Genomic DNA, 19633 nt, shown 5'->3' on the forward strand with positions numbered 1-19633 from the left:
GAGAGTGTTTTTTACTGCCTCCCCCCAGGCGTCCCCTTCCTTGCCTGGGCTCCCCACCGTGTGGGCGCCCCTCGGTACAGACACAGGGGCAGGGGTAGCGTGTGCAGAATCGGAGCTTTTGCCTCCATTTGGTGGCTCCTCGCGCCCTCCTGAGGCGCCACGGCAAGATGTTATGTAGTGTCTGGACTCCCTTAAAGCCACAGTAAAACATGGAAAGCTTGTGTCCCCATCTCTCCACGAAGTCTCACCCCCCAACTGTAAAGCTTTCCTGTCTCTCCCAACAGCCCTGATGAAGACTCGTATCAGAAGTTTATCCCCTTCATTGGCGTGAGTACAACTCCCCTGTTCTCCGTTACCCACCCACCCATTCTCCTGGCCTTCCTGTCCTGCGCGTGCGCGCGCGCACACACACACACACACACACACACACAGGACTCATCTAGACAACGGTTCCCATCCGGAGGCGATTTTGCCCCCAGGGGACATCTGGCAGTGTCTGGTCTGGAGACAAGTTTGGCTGTCACAGCTGGGGACGGGGGTGGTACCGGCATCTCATGGGTGGAGCCCAGGGACGTGCTTACCATCCTGCAGGGCACAGGACAGGCCCCCGACAGAGAGTGATCCAGCCCCGAGTGTCAGCAGCGCCGAGGTGAGGGAGCCCCGGGCTGGGACAGGCGCCGAGCTGTTCCTTTCAGTGCCCTTTCCCGATCAGGGGCCATCCCCAGCTCACCGCGCGTATCTCGTGCTTATTACACCAGGCGCTGAACTTGGTGCCGTGGCCTAGGGAGTGATGTCCAGGGCATTGGTTCTACAGGCTCCAGGGAAAAGAAAGCTGCCTCGGGGATAGCGATAGATGGTATTCGTAGAAGCCCGAGGAGTCGGTAGCCTTCAGAGCCAGGTGGACACCAAGCGGAAGAGGCTCTTTCCTCCTCCTGCTTAGTCAAGGCAGAGTCTCTACACGAGCGGATCTTGAACATAAAAGGAAAACCTCTTGGGTATCTTTGGTGTCAGGTGGTACCGGCCTTTGCTGCATTTGGCAGTAGCTAGGCCACAAGGCAGAGACCGACCAAGAGAGGGAGCCCAGAGGGGACAGAGCCGACGCCCTCCCGGGGCCAAAGCACGACACAGACGCATGGTTGAGAACTCTGATTTCCATTTGCGAGACAATTGAGTTTCTCTTCCAAATCAGCTGGTATCTTTTCCTACAGTCTCCCTGAGGATCCTCCCAGCTTCTAGGGGAGATGGGGCACGTGCGGGTGAGGGGCCCAGCTCCCACTGTCCCTGTTCTCTGTTCGTCCCAGATCCTGGGCGTCTCGAGAGATCTTGGGAGAGGCCTGATCCTGGGGAGATCCTCCGTAAAGCCTCCCGTCTGCCTGGTCCAGTCAGTCCCCATTAGCCACTGGGGCTGCTCCCACAGCCCCGTCGGAGGCCCGGGGCCATGGCCCGTAGCCGGGGCTGGCAGTCTGACCCACATCTTTGTGGAGCTGTGGGATCTTCATGGAGCTGGGGGTCACTGCCTACTCCAGCCTCACAGCAAGACAGAGAGAGAGAAAAAATTAAAAATTCAAACAAACAGAGGAGCTGGCAGCCTCGTGCAATGCCAGAGGAGCGAGGGGAGAGGAGTCATGTCCAGAAGTTCAGAGTATCGATGTGTTACTTTCTGGGAATTAAAATCAGGATGTGTAGAGGATCGGGAACAAATTTCAGTGAATGGCAGCATTGTGCTCTGATCTGTGTGTGACCCCTGCTCCCTGCCATCCCCGGGGCTCAGCTTCCGTGACCTCCCCGCCCTGCTGCGCCTCTGCCGGGTGCTGGGATTCACCTGTCACCTCAGGCCCCAGTCCTGACCTTCCTGGTCTGTCTCTAGCTGTGCCCTTTGCTGGCCACTGGAGGGCCCCCTCTGTCCTTCCCAGAATTCTCTCAGAGGAATCTAAAATTCTCTGGGGAGCTGAAATGGACACCACTGCCTTGCGGGGAGGGAGCGGCGGTACTGGGGACCCCCTCCTCATTGGTGTTCCTCCAGATTCCAGGAAGTCTGGAAAGGAGGGGCCTGCTCCCAGCATGTCAGCGTGTTCCAGCATGTTCGCTGGGCCTGGTGCAGCACACGCGCCCCCCCAAGCCCCCGCCGCACCCCGCTCCTGTCTGCCGAGGCTTTCTCCCGGTCCTCCCCTCTCTCTGACATGAGATGACGGCCTCCTGCCCAAGTGGTCTTAGAAGAAATGAGATCAGGATACGAAAGTGCTTCCCACCCTCCAGGTGGCCTTGCCTGCATCCCCAGAGAAGAGCTGCAGGTCTCCTGTGCCCCTGACTTATTGTTTGCAACTGGGTTTTTTCACATCTCTTAACTATCCGGGCTGCTCGGGATCGGCAAAGAGTTTTAAAGCCTACAATCAAACAATGTTCAGTGGCGGCTGCTGGTTCCAGCTGATCAGAGCACGTCTGGCTTTGGTAGGAGGATCTAATGCGGCGTCTCTTCTCCCTCCCAGGTGGTGAAGGTGGGTCTGGTCGAAGACTCTCCTTCCACTACAGGTGAGCCTGGGGCCCCTTGGCCTCTACAGGGTGAGGGTGGTGCCTTGCCGGCTCCTTCCTAGTCGAACAGGCCAGAGGGCGAAGACCCAGGGGGTCCCAGGCCAAGGCACAGCTCGAGCCTCGGGGCGAGGCCATGGCCGGGGCGGTGTGGGGAGCAGGCTGCAGCCGAGACGGGGGCACCTCGACTCCCTGGCACCAGCGGGTCGGGGCGGCTTCCCTTGCCCAACTGTGTCTGTCTGTCCCGCTGGCAGGCGATGGTGATGACTCACCCGTGGTCAGCCTTACTGTGCCCTCCACGTCACCGCCCTCCAGCTCTGGCCTGAGCCGAGACGCCATGGCCACCCCTCCTTCCTCCCCGTCCATGAGCAGCGCCCTGGCCGTCGTGGGGTAAGCCTGTCGCCGGTTCCTGTCTTTCCTGCCGCGTCCCTCCATCGGGGCAGCAGCCCGACTGATTTCCCTGCTGCCACAGCGTGTAGGACGGTGACACTGAGCTCGGAAGGTGGCGGGGGAGGGAACGAGAGCAGTGGAGCTAGGTCACTGGCCAAGCAGGTCATCACACAGCTCTCCAAGTGCAGGCTCCCGTCTGTCCTGCCTGCCTCACAGGTATAAGGTCGAGTGAGACAAAGGGCAGAGAGGCCCTTGGTAGCCTGTAAAGCGCTGTGCATGTGTCTCCTTGTAGGACTGCCCAGTGTGGTAGAGGGAGTGTGGGCGTGGGCGTCACACACCCGGATTTGAGTCACGGTGTGTGTTAGGTCCGCTGCGTTAGCTTGTGTTAAAGAACAGATCACTCAGTGACACTTGTTAGAGCAAGAGAGGCTTTCTCCACGCTGGGAACAGTCGCCGTAGGTGTCGGGACCACCTCGATGGGATTCTGCAGTGAGAGAGGGATGGGACTTGACTCCAAACCCTTGAGCAGCTGGGTTTACAGTCCAGGAGCAGCGTGGGGGCAGCGGATGGAAAATTACCAGGAGGCACATCGGGAGCGAGGAGGGGTCTGATTCCGGCTAGACGGACCTGACGGGAGCCTTGCTGCCGACGCCCCTGAGGGAAGGTAGACGGTGAGGAGCCTGCTCGCAGGTCCAGGGTGATCAGAAGTGCGGGCCGGGGGCTCCTTGCAAGAACTGGATTTTCCAAGGAAGCGCACGGGTGGGCCCGGGAAGAGGTGCAGGAGCCTGACTAAAGTTTGGTCAAGCAAAGAATCTTTGTCACTTGGGCAAGTTACTAAGTCTCCTTTCAACTCCGTGAAAGTAAAGGTGAAATAGCCACATCAGTCTTGCTGTGAGGCGGAAATTAGAGCGTGCATTAGTGCCTGGCCCGTGGAGGTGCGGCCTCCTTCCAGGCACTCAGTCTGTCCATCACTGAAAGGCTGCCGCGGCCAATGACACGGGCAGGACCCTGTTCCAGAGCCCAGGCTCCTGGGCCCCAGCAGGGCCAAAGCCACAGAGAGAGTGTTGTGAACAGTTGGGGGGGGGTGGCTATGAAGGGGGACGGCAATTTCTTTAGGATGTAAAATATCCAAAGTTTAGATCAGGCGGGCAGGGAGGCCTCCCAGAGCTGACCAGAGCGGGGGTGGGCGGGAGGGCAGTCCCACAGGGGGTCAGGGAACAGCCTTCGAGGTGGGAAAGAGCTGAAAGGAGCCCCTGCTCCTTCTCCCTCCCCGTTCCCTTTCTTCTACCCTCACCTTGCTGGTCTTCTGGTGATGGTCCATGTGGAGCCGAGAGGGTAGGCCCTGGCCAGTGGCTTTTCCAGAACCCCCAGTGACAGAATACGAAGTGTTCTTGGTGGGGAACCCAGACCCCAGCCCTCAGCCTCCCTTGCCCTGTCTTCCCCCTTCGCTTCCCATCGAGGGTCTGCGCTGACTTGCCGAAGTGCATGAAAAGGAGGAAATCCCACCGCAGGTCACATCGTGACCTCACGGTCCAGGCTTCCTGGGTGCCTGGGGGCCTGCCTTACCCCGACCTCCTTTCCCATCCAGTTTAAGCTTGTTTTTTAATGGAACCACTGAATCCAGGCAGAAAGAGAAACGTCAGATGACTTTTGTAGCCTGTACCTATTGTGTCTGCCGCCTCCTTTCAAGAAAACATCAGCTCTTTTTCCCCTTGGAGCTAAAATTATCCCTGAGCTAGAAGTGCCATAAACGGGAGAAAGCCACAGGTCGGCATCCCTCAGCTCTCCCGGCGCTGCTCCGGAGCCGCCACGGCGCTCCCGCCCCTGCCCCACTTAACCTCTCCCACGCTTGGCGGGGTTCTGCCCCGGCTCTGCTCGTGGGGGGTGTGCGTGTGTGTGTGTCCTCGTGTATGTGTGTGCGCACGTGTGCATGCACACACTTTCTCCCTTCGTAAAGCTTCCTTCCTCTCTGCCTCCCTTGTCCCCGTGTGACTGTTTATTCGGTTCCCTCGTGGGGACTCGGGTCTTCACCCTCTCCTGGCTGTGTCCTCGGATCAGCCTGATTCTCCACTCCCACAGCAGCCAGTGCTGTGAGGCTGGAGGGAACCCGGGGCCACTTAGCGGGCGCCTCCCCCGGCCCCTCCCAGAGCCTGGCGGGGCCCTCTCCACCCCGTCGTCTGCCCTGTGGTCGGGAACTGAGCCCGCTCTCCCGCATCGCCCCTTCTCCAGGAGCCCCAGCAGCCCGTACGGGGACGTGATTGGCCTCCAGGTGGACTACTGGCTGGGCCACCCTGGGGAGCGGAGGAGGGAAGGTGACAAGAGGGACGCCAGCTCCAAGAACACCCTCAAGAGCGTCTTCCGCTCGGTGCAGGTTTCCCGCCTGCCCCACGGTGGGGAGGCCCAGCTTTCCGGCACCATGGCCATGACCGTGGTCACCAAAGAGAAGAACAAGAAAGGTAAGTGACATGTGAGGCCAGAGGCCATCAGGGCCACCAGGCCTCCCCGTCCGTCTCGGGGGCTGGAACAGGATGTGCTTCTGGGAGACTGTGGACGAGGACAAAGGCAGCACACGTATCATGTGATCCAGCCTGGGGTCCCATGGGGGTCCCGCCTCACCTTGTAGGACGAGGCCGTTCCTTCTGTCACAGAGGAGACCTCGGTCCCCAGGGAGTCACTGGTCCCTCCCTGCAGAGCATTGGCACCTTAGGGGCTGAGGCAGTTCGTGCTGCCGTAAAGAAGGGAGCCTTTCTGGCCACCGCCCTCCGGGATGGATGGTGTGACAGGGGAGGACGTGTCCCCCTGCCGCAGCCCCACGGAGCGGGGTACTCGCACCCGACCCTGGAGGCCACCCAAGCCTTCGTGAGCAAAGGGCATGGCTCTTTTTAAGAATTCAGGGGAACAGTGCCCCGCCCAGAGGAGAGGGGGGCTTCAGCACCAGCAGTGGCGGGGGAGCGGGTCCCGTGCGCTGTGGAAGTGAGGCAGGAACCGCCACGACCAGGCCACCGTGGGGATGTCACTCGCTGCTGTCGGTCCCTGTCGGGAAGCCGCACAGCTGGCCCTGCGCCTGCAGAAGCCGACGGGGTGACTCTGGGGTGCTCGCAGCCCCCCAGCCGTCACGAAGGGGCTTCCTTCACTGCCGGGCCCTGCCTTCCTCCTCTGGGCGCATCCAAAGCAGCTGGGCCTTTCCGTTCATGCCTCCCTGGAAGAGCTCCCCTGGAGGGCGAGCAGGGCCTTGCCAGACCCGCAGCCAGAAGCCGCGGTGGCACCCAGAGACCTGCCTAGGGCGTCCCGGGGCTGAGCTCATGCAAACCCTGCCGCACGGCCTCCCCGTGCAGGTGCACAAGCTGGTGGGAAGGAGGCACCCGACAGGGCAGCAGACCCCCTGCCCCACAGGCTGCCGGAGCGTTCGAGCTGGAAGGGACTCGGAGACCATCTGGCCCTGGGTCCTCGTTATTCAGTGAATATATCGAGGCCCAGGGAGAGGAGCAGGAGCTTAGCCAGTGCCCAGACGGGGGCAGGAGCTTGCAGATCCTGATATGTAGCCTGGAGCCAGGGAGCAGGGGAGGAAGAATTGGCTGTCTGCCATTCACCTCCTTTCCCTTAGGGGGAGAGGGCAGTGGACGGGGGAGAGTGGTGGCCGCTTTTCAGGGGCTGTGACAAGGCGGTTCCTGCTTGCTTTCCAGTTCCCACCATCTTCCTGAGCAAGAAGCCTCGAGAAAAGGAGGTGGATTCTAAGAGCCAGGTCATCGAAGGCATCAGCCGTCTCATCTGCTCTGCCAAGCAGCAGCAGACCATGCTGAGAGGTGCGGGCGGGGCATGGGCGGGGGGGGAGGGGGACAGGGAGGCCGTGGCCCTCCCCAGCAACCCTGGGAAGATGGCCTTAGCAGCCCCGGTCACCCCCTCGCCTCCCCTGTCACCCCCAGTGTCTATCGACGGAGTCGAGTGGAGTGACATCAAGTTCTTCCAGCTGGCAGCCCAGTGGCCCACCCACGTCAAGCACTTTCCAGTGGGACTGTTCAGTGGCAGCAAGGCCACCTGAGGGCACCGTCTCCTGGCTACTCTCCCTCCTGGCACTGCCACCAGCCTCACCGCCTGCAGGCAGGGGGAGGCCAGCAGGCCCAGGCCCAGCGTCCCCTTTCCTGGCCCCGGGGCCTGCATCTCCCTGGCCCGGTCCTGAAGGACACTGCCGCCGGGTACGCTGCTCCTCACCACCCCCCCTCCCCCGGCCTTCTGGGTCCCATCCCTGGGCAGCCCCCGCCCTCCCTCTCTCCTTTTCCTCCTCTCCCTCTGTTCCAGTCCCAAGGCACGTTGATTTTGCGTTTTGGCGGCCATCCCTGGTCCCTGGAACTGAGTCCTCCGGGCCTTCCTTCGCCTGACTTCCAACCTCTTTCTCCACGTGGCGCCAGTTCCCTTCCCGGAAACAGGAAACCCAGGGTCCTGGCCCACAGCAGGGGGTCCAGCCTCCCCCATCTCCCCCAGGATCTCATTTTCTAAAGCTCAGCTGCCAGATGCCACTCAGCCGGCCCCCCTCTAGTGGGGCCCAGAGCCAAGGCCACTTCCCACTGCTGTGGGGTGACAGGGCACGACCCCTCCTGCCCACTCACCCCAGGACAGCATTCCTGCGGCCACACGTGGGTTTCTGGGGTGGAGAGGGCTCCGTGGTCTCACCCGTGCAAGGGTTCACCGTGTCCAGGTCCCCTGTAGGTGCCGCGCATGTCCCTGAGCGGTTCTTTGGTTGTCCGCACAGCCAGTCTCTTGGTGGTTCCGTGTGACTCACCTGGTCGCTGGTCCCTGTCCTTGGGTCTCCCCCTGTTGATGGCTCTCCTCTCCAGCCTCCTCCCCCACGCCCCTAGCACACCTCTGCCTCTGCCTGCAACTCTGGACCCGGAGAGATGGGAGGCAGCCCCATCCAACGTGTTGTCTGTGGCCCCGGTCCCTTCGGCTCCCTGCTCCCCGTGTCCATCTGTCTCCTTTCCCTGGTCTGTCCTCCCCTCCTCACCTGGACCCCTGGCCTGGGCAGGCCCCGTCCTCCTGGCCAAGCCTCCCTCTCTCCACGGCCTCGGAGGGCCTGAGTCCCTCCTCAGCCCACACCATCGGTCTTGGCCTTCTGGGGAGACGCGGAGCGCGTGGGTGGAGCTCCAGCTGCAGCCCTCCCAGCCCGCCAGCGCCTCCGGAGCTTTGCCGTGGCCCTCTCACCCTTTCTAGAAGTTTTTGCACAGAACTTCATTTTGAAAAGCGTTTTTCTCATTCTCCATACCTCCCCCAAACTCCTGCAGCCCTTCCCCCGGCTCAGCCCTGCTGTCCAGAGCGTTCCTGGGGCTGTGCTGCTCACTCAGCCGGAGAGAGGGGCGGGGTGGGAGGGACTAAGAGGATGTTGGATTTTTCATTCAATAAACTGGTGATTTCTTACCAACGAGCAAGCCTTAGGCTTCTGCGCCTCTCATTGTGACACAAGATCTGTCCAGCCTCGTCCCCACTTCATGCCGCGGCCACTTCACTCAAAATCAACGGCGGGGGGGGGAGGGCCTTCCCTGGTGGCGCAGTGGTTGAGAGTCTGCCTGCCAATGCAGGGGACACGGGTTCGAGCCCTGGTCTGGGAAGATCCCACATGCCGCGGAGCAACTGGGCCCGTGAGCCACAACTACTGAGCCTGCGCGTCTGGAGCCTGTGCTCCACAACAAGAGAGGCCGTGACAGTGAGAGGCCTGCGCACCGCGATGAAGAGTGGCCCCCGCTTGCCACAACTAGAGAAAGCCCTTGCGCAGAAACGAAGACCCAACACGGCCAAAAACAAATAAATTAAAAAAAAAAAAAAGGAGTGTCCAAAAAAAAAAAAAATCAACTGGGGGGACTTCCCTGGAGGTCCAGTGGTTAGGACTCCGCACTCCCATGCGGGGGCCCCAGGTTCGATCCCTGGTCAGGGAACTAGGATCCCGCAAGCTGCGCGGTGCAGCCAAAAAGGAAAAAAAATCAACTGGGAACTGGCTGGAAAGAAGCAGATTCCTATTTGCTTGATGATAGAAACAGAGGCGTGAAGGTGTGTTGCCCAGTATGAGGCAAGCCGAGGTCAGGAACAGAAGTCACACCATTCCCACTCCGAAACCCCATTTTTTTCTGGCACCTGCCGTCCCCAGATCCCACCTCCCAAGGCAATGACACATCGTCGGCAGCTTCCACTCTTCCGACTGGAGATTAGAACTCGGCTTCTCTCCCGCTACTAGGCTGATGTCCTGCCACAGTTTCTGAAAGTTGATGAAGTCTGAGGCCCAGGTGGAGGGGGTGAGCTGGGGTCCATCATCAGGTTCGCTTTCCTGCCCGCCCTTAACCTTAGAGGTGACGGTCAGAGCTCCTGCTCCCTGGAAGCCTGGCTCTTCACGCACTCCCGGGACAGAGGCCTGCATGCCAGGCCTCCTCCGGCGAATACGTGCCCAGAAGTGGGAGCTTGCATCCCCCCGCCGCCTGCAGGACACAGCCCCGGAGGAGCGGACGGCCAGGTGGGGCAGGCTGTCCCTGGCTCCCCAGGTCCTGCGGCCAGGTCACCTAACAGAGGGAGGCTCTGGGACCCAGCAGCGCGGCCACCCAGGCTCTCTGGGCCTGGAAGATGGAACCAGGGCCCGTCTCCCAAGGGTCAGAGTCCAGTCAGGTACCGGAAGTTGTCCCAGAAACGCAGTCTGCGCGTTAGTTCCCGGATGAGGGGTACAAGCCAGCCAGTGAGAGGAAACGCCAGGAGAGGGTGAGGCTGAGGTGGGCTAGAGGGGGTACAGAGCCAAGGCGCCCACGGAGGCTCCGGCAGGGCAGGGGCCTGGGGACCTGGGCGCTGGTGGGGGGCCCGAGCGGGACGGGCGTGGGACAGATGGACTCAGGTCCCAGCTCAGAACCGAGAGGGGAAGCAGACGATGGAGAGACGAGCGTGAGGAGGCGGCGTGAACTCCCTGCTGACCTGACTGCAGCCTCGGCCTCCTGCCCGCCGAGACCAGCACCCTCCCCTGCTCCTGCCCCGCCCCAGGGTCCCTCCCACCTTCTCCAGGGCTTCCTCCTGCTGCCGCTCCCTCTCCTGCATCATCGGTTCCCCCACCCCACCAGATGGTTCACGTCCACGTGCAGACACGCAGTGATAGCTCCCCGGTTCTAAATCCCCTCTGGCTGTCACACCATGTCTCTGCTCCCCTTTCAGCAAAAGTCTTCAAAAGGGGGTGTTGCAATGTAAATAGAAGTGAGAGTTTTCTTTCTTCTGAGAGCAGGGAAAACAAAGGGAACAGCGAACAGGCTAGAGAAGAAACAAAACCTGGCCTGAAAGAGTTAATCACTCCTTGGTTTACTTTAACTGTCACTAATTGGTAGTTAACTAGATTTGTACTTTATAAAGCTAACCTCACTCCCTGACACTACGTAATTTACATTCAGCACCTATCACCCCTAACTCTTAACGTGAGTTACATCGCATGCCTCTCACTCCCTAACCCTATTACCACCCCGGCACTCACATTCTGTACGCCCCTCGTAACAAATCACCCCCTATAGTTTCTGCATTTCAGAAACAGGATCACCGGCCGGCCGATAAACCAGAGGCAAACGGACGCAGTTACCAGACTGCCAGACCCCAATTACCAGGCGGCCTGATGCCATCTATGACTGCTTTAAAATAATGCAAAGGAGAAGAAAAATGCAAGACCTTCACTACTTTGATCCTTATCTTATACCCCAGACTGCAAGCCCCACATATAAAATCTTCCCTGATTCCCAAGGAGGGAGGGCACAATTCTTGAGGCACTAGCCTGCTGTGTCTTCCCTTCTGCCTGGCAGAAAATAAAGCCATCTTTCTCTTCCTCCAAAATCCCTGTCTCCGTACTTCTGTTCGGCCTTGGTGCACAGCGAAGCCGATATTTCGGCAACAGGGGCTGTTCGGGTTCCCTGTCTCCCATCCTCCCACTCCTCGGGCTTGTTGCTCACTGCCCCATCAGGACTTAGGATTTCCTTTGCCAAGGTCACTGATGACCTGGGCTGCCAGGCCCAAGGCTCAGTTTTCTTGTCTGACTGACTAGGAGCATCTGATGCACACGCTCACTCCTTGCTCTGCCTGTGGACAGCGCTCTGCTCTCCCCGCCCCCGCCCCCCACCCCTCCCCACCTCCTTCTCCGGCTGCTCTTTCTGGGCCTCCCTTGTATCCTCCTCATCTTCCCGACCTCTGGCCTCCCCTCTCCCCTCACCCAGCCCCAGAGTGGGAGATACTCCCTGTGTGCAGAATTCCCGACTCTGTAGTTGCTGAGGCCCAAATCTTTAAAATCGTCCTCGACCCCTCTCTCTCACACCCAGCATCCAATCCCCCAGCAAATCCTATAGGCCTTCCCTTCAAGACAGACCCAGAACCCTGCAGCTCCTGGCCGCTTTCACTGCTGTTCTCCTCTCTTTTCTGGATGTCATAATAGCCTCCTAATTACCTCTGCTTCCACCTACTCTTCCTGTAGCCTATTCTCCACACAATGGCCAGAGAAATCCTTTTAAAATGTTAATCAGATCTTGTTAAATTACTGATCCAAACTGTCCAATGGCTTCCCACCCCACTAGGAATATAATCCAAAGACCTCCTCACAACCTCCAGGGCCTACCCCATCTGACCTGCCTGGGGCTGCTTATCTGACCTCCTCTCACTCTCCCCCTCACCCACTGGCCTCCTCCGCATTCCTCAGACACACGGGGCACGTACTGCCTCAGGGCCTTTGCACGAGCCATCCCCCCCTGCCCATCCTGCTCCTGCCCCTGGATCCATATGACTTGCTCCCTCACTCTGGTTTCGGCTTAAATGCCACCTCAGAGAGGCCTTCCCTGTTCATCCTCTCTAGAATAGCACCTCCCTTTTCTCTCACCCTTTTGTTTTTCTTATTAGCACTTCTCACTCCTTGGCATTTAATTATTTGTCTCTCCCCACCAGAACGTAAGCTCCAAGAAAACAGGAACTTTATTTTTTGTTCTGCTCTATCCTTGGCACCCAGGATACCGCCTGGCTCATCATAGGTGAACAATACATATTTGCTGACAGAATGAATGAAAAGCCTTTGCGCTGCTGGAGTGGATGGGACTCCTCATCCACACTTGCTACTCAGACCCTTCAAGGCCTCAGCCCCAAAGGACACTTGAGTTTTCTCGTAGGCGTGGAGTAGCAACATAGACTCTTACTCTGAGCAAAGAGGAGGTAGAGGGTTGTTCAGGAATGGTTTCCAGGATTCCAAAGGCGAGGCAGCTCTGGTGGAAGATGCGCCCCGAGACGGCTCGCCAGGGGCCAGGCCAGAGCAAGCCGCCCACGGGGCCGCCAGAACAGAAATGTTCTCTAAAGGCAAAGGGGTGGCATTTTGGTGCAGAAGGTAGAGGAGTCGCTATCTGATCTGCACGCCAACTCCGGACTGGTTTTATTTTTTTAATAAATTTATCTATTTATCTATCTATTTATTTATTTATTTATGTTTGGCTGCATTGGGTCTTCGTTGCTGCACGCGGGCTTTCTCTAGTTGTGGCGAGCGGGGGCTACTCTTCGTTGCGGTGCGCAGGCTTCTCATTGCAGTGGCTTCTCTTGTTGCAGAGCACAGGCTCTAGAGCGCACTGGCTTCAGTAATTGCAGCATGCGGGCTCAGTAGTTGTGGCTCACGGGCTCTAGAGCGTGGGCTTCAGTAGTTGTGGTGCACGAGCTTAGTTGCTCAGTGGCATGTGGGATCTTCCCAGACCAGGGCTCGAACCCGTGTCCCCTGCATTGGCAGGTGGATACTTAACCACTGCACCGCCAGGGAAGCCCCAGGTTTTACTTTTTATTTAAATAAACTCTTGGAGAACTCCCTGGCGGTCCAGTGGTTAGGACTCCACGCTTTCACTGCTGAGGGCGTGGGTTCAATCCCTGGTCGGGGAACTAGGATCCCACAAGCCGCATGGCGTGGCCCATATAAATAGATACATAAATAAACTTTTTATTTTAGAATAGTTTTAGACTTAGAGAAAAGTTGCAAAGATAGAACCAAGAGTTGCTAGGAACCCCTCACCCAGTTTCCTCTATTGTTTATGTGTTCCATTGGCATGTAACATTTATCATAACTAATGATGATGATTAACTAAAGTCCACATTTGACTCAGATTCCTTAGTTTTTCCCTAATGTCTTTTCTCCATTCCAGAATCCCATCCAGGATACCCCACTACGTCTAGTACTTGGGGCTATGACATTCTCTCAGACTTTCCCTATTTGGGGTGACCTTGACAATTTGGAGGAGTCATGGTCAGGCATTTTGTAGGATGCCCCTCGACTGGGATTTGTCAGCATGTCATACCAAGGGTACATGCCATCGGTGCGATAGCCCCGATGATGTTAACCTTGATCATTTGACTAGTCAGGTGTCACCCTCTTTCCAAACTGTGCTCTTCAGAAGGAAGTTACCAAGCACAGCCCACACTTAGGGAGTGAGGAGTCTTCTCCTTCATTACCTGGAATTCTGTACCGCAGATTTCAGATCAATGTGTTCAGCTACTGTACTTTCATCACCCACTGCTGTGTCCAAGGACTGAGGGCAGAAATCGCCCTGTCACGGTCACTACGGACATTTTCTTTTAGCCAGGCTGCTGCTGAGTGCTTCCCGTGGTTTATTTCACTGAATTCTTAGAGCAGCCCTAGGAAATCGATTCAGCTGTTATCTCCTTTTTACCAAGGAGGATGCCAAAGGTCAGAGAGCCTCGCCTCCCAATTCTCAACTCTCATTTCTAACCATTTACTTGACTCGAATACACCCAGCCATCTCGAACCTCATATGGCCAAAACGGAACTCTCCATGTCCCTCGCTCCTCCCCAGTCTTAGTAAATAGCACCAGCATCCATCCTATTACTCAAGACAGAAACCAATGAGCCAGCCTCTGTCGTCTTGGCAACTCCTGTCCATTCTGCCTCCCAAGCGCCTCACTCCCTTGCCAGAGGCAAGTGGCTTCCTAATGCCTTTGAATACAGCTGCCCAGCCCCACGGTCCTTCAGCCTGCACGGTCTCCCCGCCCCACCTCTCTAACTTCACTTAGAGTAGCTCCGCCCCCCGCACCCCCAGTGCTCAGCACCCTCGGGCCACACCTGAACTTTCAGTAATCAGATCCCTCCTCCTCTCTCCACCTTATACGCTCTCCCTGGCCCGCAGAGCATCCCCTTTTCCTTTAGGATGTAGCCTGCAGATCACCTCCTCAGAGAGGTCTTCCCAACTGCTCTGCCCCAAACCCACCGTTAGTCTCTACCTCGGCCCTTTCTTCAGTCGGGACGTCCACTGTCACCCGCAATAAACGTCTGTACCATGTTAGAAGGAGAGCTCCAGGAAGGGCAGGGACTCAGGCTGCCTCATTGCTGTGTCCCCAGCCCCCATCACTCTGGCACAAGGCAAACGCTCAAAGGCCAGATAAAGGAATGAGCAAGGGGGAAAGTCACTTGTCTGACACACTCAGAGTGGCCAAGAAGGAGCCAGATTTCTAACCCAGGTCATCGGACTCCAGACCATCTCTCAAGGCCCTGCTCAGATCCCAACTTGCCAACGCTCCATCCGTCCTACATGTATTAAGTTCCTACCGTGGGCCAGTTCCTGTCCTAGGTATGATGACACACGGATGAATGTAGGGCTGGGTCTTTACCTATACCTATAAGGAAACTCTGAGCCTCGCAGGGGAGACAGACAAATAGACAATTGCCACAGAGCATGAAAGTTTGCTTGGGAGCACAAAGGAGGGGCAGCTAAGCCAGCCTGGGAAGGGGTGTCCAAGAAGATGTCTCAAAGGAAATGATGACCGACATGACAGGTGTTCTGGTGCAGGAAATAGCAAAACTAGAGATAAGACAGAGTCTGGCCTATTCTGAGACTCACACGTGCTTTAGTGGGGCTGAAAGCAATGGTGAGTGATGGGGCAGAAGAGAAAGGAAGTGGCCAGAGCACTGAGGAGCCTTGTAGATATTATTGTTACTACGCTGAGCCAGAGCAAAGACTATGTAATTTATCGTGAGATCAGTGGGAGCCAATAAAGGGTTTTAGGCAGAAAAATGAGATGACAGAATTTATTTATTTATATTTATTTAGGTTGCGCCGGGTCTTAGTTGCAGCAGGCAGCCTCCTTTAGTTGTGGCTCGAGGGCTCCTTAGTTGCGGCTCGCCGCCTCCTTAGTGTGGCATGTGAACTCTTAGTTGCGGCATGCTTGTGGGATCTAGTTCCCTGGCCAGGGATCGAACCCGGGCCCCCTGCGTTGGGAGCACGGAGTCTTAACCACTGCGCCATCAGGGAAGTCCCTGAGATGACAGAATTTAGAAAGATCACCTTGCTACAACATGTTGGAGGAAATAAGAATGAAAACCAGAGGAGTTCAAAGGGTGTGGCAGCAATTTAGAAAAGATGTGATGAAGACATAGACTAAGGTAAGGGTAGAAGAGGAGGTGGAGGAAAATGGAGACTTGAGTCCTATTTAAGAGGCAGAATCGAGGTGTAGGTCGCTGGTTAGAAAACTGGGTCGAAGGAGAGAGAGTCGAGGATGGGGACTGGCCATCTGCTGGGTGAACGGGCCGATGGTGGAACAGCCCTGGAGGAGACTTAGGTGGGAGATGGTGGGTTTAGGGCAAGGTGGACGTGTGCTATTCAGAGGTGGAGTTGAACATGTAGGTCTGGATGGAGTGCAGGGGAGTTCTCCGGGCTGGATGGAGATTTGAGCTCCCTTAGCGTGTGGAAGAGCCGATCTTAGGGAGACGGTGAGGTGGCTCCTGGCCGGGCTGAGCTCCCTCTGTCCTGACCACGCAGGGCACCTACTGCCAGCACCAAACATCTCAGCACTCGTTATCTTCAGACTCGCCTGCTTGCTGCCTCATTTGTTCCTCACTTTCAGTCTGAACGTGTTTTCCCTCCAACGACACCCCAAGCAGAGACTGCCCTATATTTCATGTATTTTCTCCCCACTCTCCATTCACTAGCACAGGGTCTGTCAAATAGTAAATTTGATGATACTAATGATAAGAACTACTAGTAATAGTGTCTGTTATGTAGAGGGCATAATGTTAAGGTCTTAACTCTGCTACTTTATTCCATTCTCTTGAGGACCCAACAAGGTAGGTATCGGGAACCTCATTTTACAGATGAGGAAACAGATGAAGTTGCAGCGCATGCCTAAAGCTCCCCAGCCAGCAAACGGAGAAACGCAGCTCTGGACGCAGCTGAGTCTGCCCCCAAAGCCTGTGTGCCCTCCCGCTAAGCAGGACACGGACCCTTCCAGTCTGGCTGGGAGGCCACAAGGAAGAGAGGGTGCAGATTTGCCCCGTGGCTGCCAGGACAGGAACCAAAAGCCTCTCAGGGGACCTCTGAGCAGACTTGGTTCTTAGCTCAGTGGCAGAAAAACTGGCAACCAGAGGTGTTCAAGGTGAAACCAGCTCCGCAGGAAGTGTTGAGCTGCCTGTCGTGGTCACAGAGGAGGGGCTGCGTGAGACATGGTCTTTAAGGAACCTCCAATCTTGAGCGCTTATGGGTGCTGATTTTTCTCTTTTTCTTGGCTGTGCCACGCAGCACGCAGGATCTTAGTTCCCCGACCAGGGGTCAAACCCGTGGCCCCTGCAGTGGAAGCATGGAGTCTTAACCACTGGACCGCCAGGGACGTCCCGACCTTCTGATGTTTCAAGGGGGATGATATGCTTGGGAAAAGCGCCCACCCCCACCCCCACGTCAAAGAAAAAGCATGAAGCTAGCCAAAGGGAAAAGATTGACTTAAGAAAGCAGATTTCAGTGCTTCCAAGGATCCAAGGGGAAGGGGTGGGAGCAGTGGGAGTGATTTTCAGGGAGAAAACAATGTTGAAAGTAGCGAGAACAACTTCCGCAGACATGGGACAGGCGGAGGCAAGCTGATGAGCTCCGTGGAAAATGGCGTGAGAATCACCATTGGGCACGGACCCCTTCCTTTCTTCTCCATTAACTGAGCACCCATCAGCAGCCTGGCACCAGACCAGCAGCTGCGGAGGCGGTGGGGGGGGGGTCGTGGGGAACAGAGCAGGGTGAAGTAACAGTCCCTTCCCTTGGGAGAGCACAGTGTAATCCTCAGAGACAAGATAAAAAGCCGAGTGGCTAAAAAGATTGAACACATGCAAGGTTACGAACTGAAAGCAAGATAAGAGCCTGAGAACCCAGCAGGGAAGGCCCAGCCTTCCCTCTGCGTGGCACACAGGGAGGAGTAGGGCCAGATGCCGAAAGAGAACCACAGAGAAACCACGGAAGCCTAAGGCAGGCTGGAACAGGAACCCAGCAAAAGCCATAAAGGGAGATTGAAAAATGTTCTCTCCGTTTACCTGGAAAAAGGTGATAGAAGGAATGTGCTCCTTTATTAGATGGAGAGAAAGCACAAGGTTAGAAAGCCCGGGCTTTGTGTTTGCGCCCGAGTGTGTGTGGTGTGCAGGCATGTACGCGGGCCTGTAAACCCATGCACGTGGAGGTGTGAGTGTGGCGCATGGGCGTTCAGTGCCCCTGGGTGAAACTGCCCGAGGCTGTGTGTTGAGGGTGCGTGCGTCTGTGCTTCGTGTGGCTGTGAACAAGCAACATGACCTCGGTCCTCTTGACCTCTACTCTATGGGGTCAGTCCCCCTTACACACTGGGGCAAAATGATGTGGACTCTGGATTGGAGAAGGACACAGTGGTCACCTCGTGCAGCTGCCTTCCCCTCTTTGGGCCTCACTTTCCGTACTTGTAAAACAAGGACATTGAAGCATTGGCTTTCAACCCGGGGGCACATCATGGGCACCGCTGAAGTTTCAAAATAATAAGAGATGCCCAGGACCCACTCTGGCACTACTGAATCCCAATCTCTAGGAGAGCCTTCTAACAAAGTTCCTTCCCAAGAGGTTCTGAAACCTAGCCTTGTTAAGAACAGCAAAGGTGCCCTGGGCTCCAGATTCCACTTCCTCCCCATGAGCTTGCCAGCGAGCTGGGCGTGCACTCATGGTATGATGGAGTCTGTTTGCACAAAGGCAGGCTTATCACACCGCAGCCAGTGCAACTCTGTGAGATAGGGCCGCCCTGTAGGCTGAAGACCTCGAATGCAAAAGACTCCAACCTGCAGGGTCCTGGATGAAAACTGACCCGATGAAACCGACAAAGATAAACACAAGCTCTGGACTGAGGCAAACAAGGTAATCCGCAGACACAAGAAACTGGTAACAGCAGGTGCTTCCGGGAAAGGCAGCTGCATGACTGAGGACAGTGGTCAGTGAGAAAGAGCTACATTTCACTGGAACTTGTAGATGCCTTTTGAATGTTGCATCATGTGAATGTATATCAACTGTCTTTAAAAATCACTGGGAGGGGGCTTCCCTGGTGGCGCATTGGTTGAGAATCTGCCTGCTAGTGCAGGGGACATGGGTTCGCGCCCTGGTCTGGGAAGATCCCACATGCCGCACAGCAGCTGGGCCTGTGAGCCACAACTACTGAGCCTGCGCGTCTGGAGCCTGTGCTCTGCAACAAGAGAGGCCGCGATAGTGGGAGGCCCGCGCACCGCAATGAAGAGTGGCCCCGCTTGCCGCAACTAGAGAAAGCCCTAGCACAGAAACGAAGACCCAACATAGCAATCAGTCAATCAATAAATAAATCTTAAAAAAAAAAATCACAGAATCTTTAAAAAAAAAAAAAAATCACTGGGAGGGACTTCTCTGGCTGTCCAGTGGTTAAGACTCCGAGCTTCCAATGCAGGGGGTGCAGTTTGATCCCTGGTGGGGGAACTAAGAGCCCACGTGCTGTGTGGTGCAGCCAAAAAAAAAAAAAAAATCCCTGGGAAAATATCACTGGCAGAAGCACAGAATCGGGCAGAAGAACCTGGCTGGATATAAGTGGAATGCACGCAATCTAGGGTTTTAGCTGACAAGCTTACCCTGAGCAGACACCGTACCGTGGCTGTCAAAGTCAACCTGACTTTCAGCTTCACGGTGGACGGGTGGTGTGCTCCTCAGGGGGGGGACTATCCCTCTGTGATCTGTGCAGTTCACTCCCTGTCTGGATCCCTGCGCCCTGGACTGAGCACCACATTCGGAGTAGTGTCCGGACTGACAAGCTAAGCCACACCCAGAAAAGAGAAATCGGGAGGGGGAAGGGTCAGAAACTGCACAGGAGTGGGTGAAGGGACCCAGACTGTCAGCCCAGGCAGGGGGAACACTGTGTGGGGCACCATCACTGTCTCCAAATATCTGCATTGGCAAAAGGGAGCAGACTGTCCTTCCTGAGGCCAGAGCTTCAGTTCGGTGTGCGCAGGCACTGTGGGCAGGTCCTCTGGGGGCTAAGGAAAAGCTTGCTAACTTTTAGAGCCATCTCACAGCAGAATGTAGTGGGCTCCCTGTCACAGGACACACTTGAGCTGGCGGGGGGCCGGACCATCTCTCTGTCAGAGATCATGCCGAGGGGATTCTCACATCCACCAGGACACTGAACCGGGTACAGTCTGAGTCTGAACACACCCTGACTCATGAGGAACGCCCCAGGCCCCTGGATACCATTGCCAGGCCTTGCTTGGCAGGTTTTGTCTCTCAGGGTGGTTATCCTGCTGTTACCCACTGGGATGTCGACCTAGAAGCAGTGTAGGTAGAGCTAGGGTAGCCAGCAACCCAGGGCTGCAGAGCACCAGACCCAAACCTGGGCCAACAGGTGCGCCCTTCTGCCTTTTAAAAAAACCAGCATTTACTGAGTGCTGCTATGTGGTAGCCAAGAGCTA

General features: G+C 56.6%; 1 protein-coding gene across 1 annotated transcript in view; it reads left to right on the forward strand.

Annotated features, from left to right (window-relative positions):
• The window catches only part of PACS1 (phosphofurin acidic cluster sorting protein 1), a 152787-nt gene extending 144449 nt beyond the window's left edge, over positions 1-8338 (forward strand). Inside the window, exons 19-24 of the mRNA XM_082477041.1 lie at positions 285-327; positions 2487-2529; positions 2781-2916; positions 5146-5372; positions 6600-6719; positions 6840-8338. Of these exons, the coding sequence (XP_082333167.1) occupies positions 285-327; positions 2487-2529; positions 2781-2916; positions 5146-5372; positions 6600-6719; positions 6840-6955 (685 nt within the window). The 3' untranslated portion in view covers positions 6956-8338. The remainder of the gene's footprint in view (positions 1-284; positions 328-2486; positions 2530-2780; positions 2917-5145; positions 5373-6599; positions 6720-6839) is intronic.
• The last annotated feature ends 11295 nt before the right edge of the window (positions 8339-19633 follow it).

This window comes from Balaenoptera physalus, assembly GCF_965194825.1.
Source record: "Balaenoptera physalus genome assembly, chromosome: 10".
Taxonomy (NCBI): Eukaryota; Metazoa; Chordata; class Mammalia; order Artiodactyla; family Balaenopteridae; genus Balaenoptera; species Balaenoptera physalus.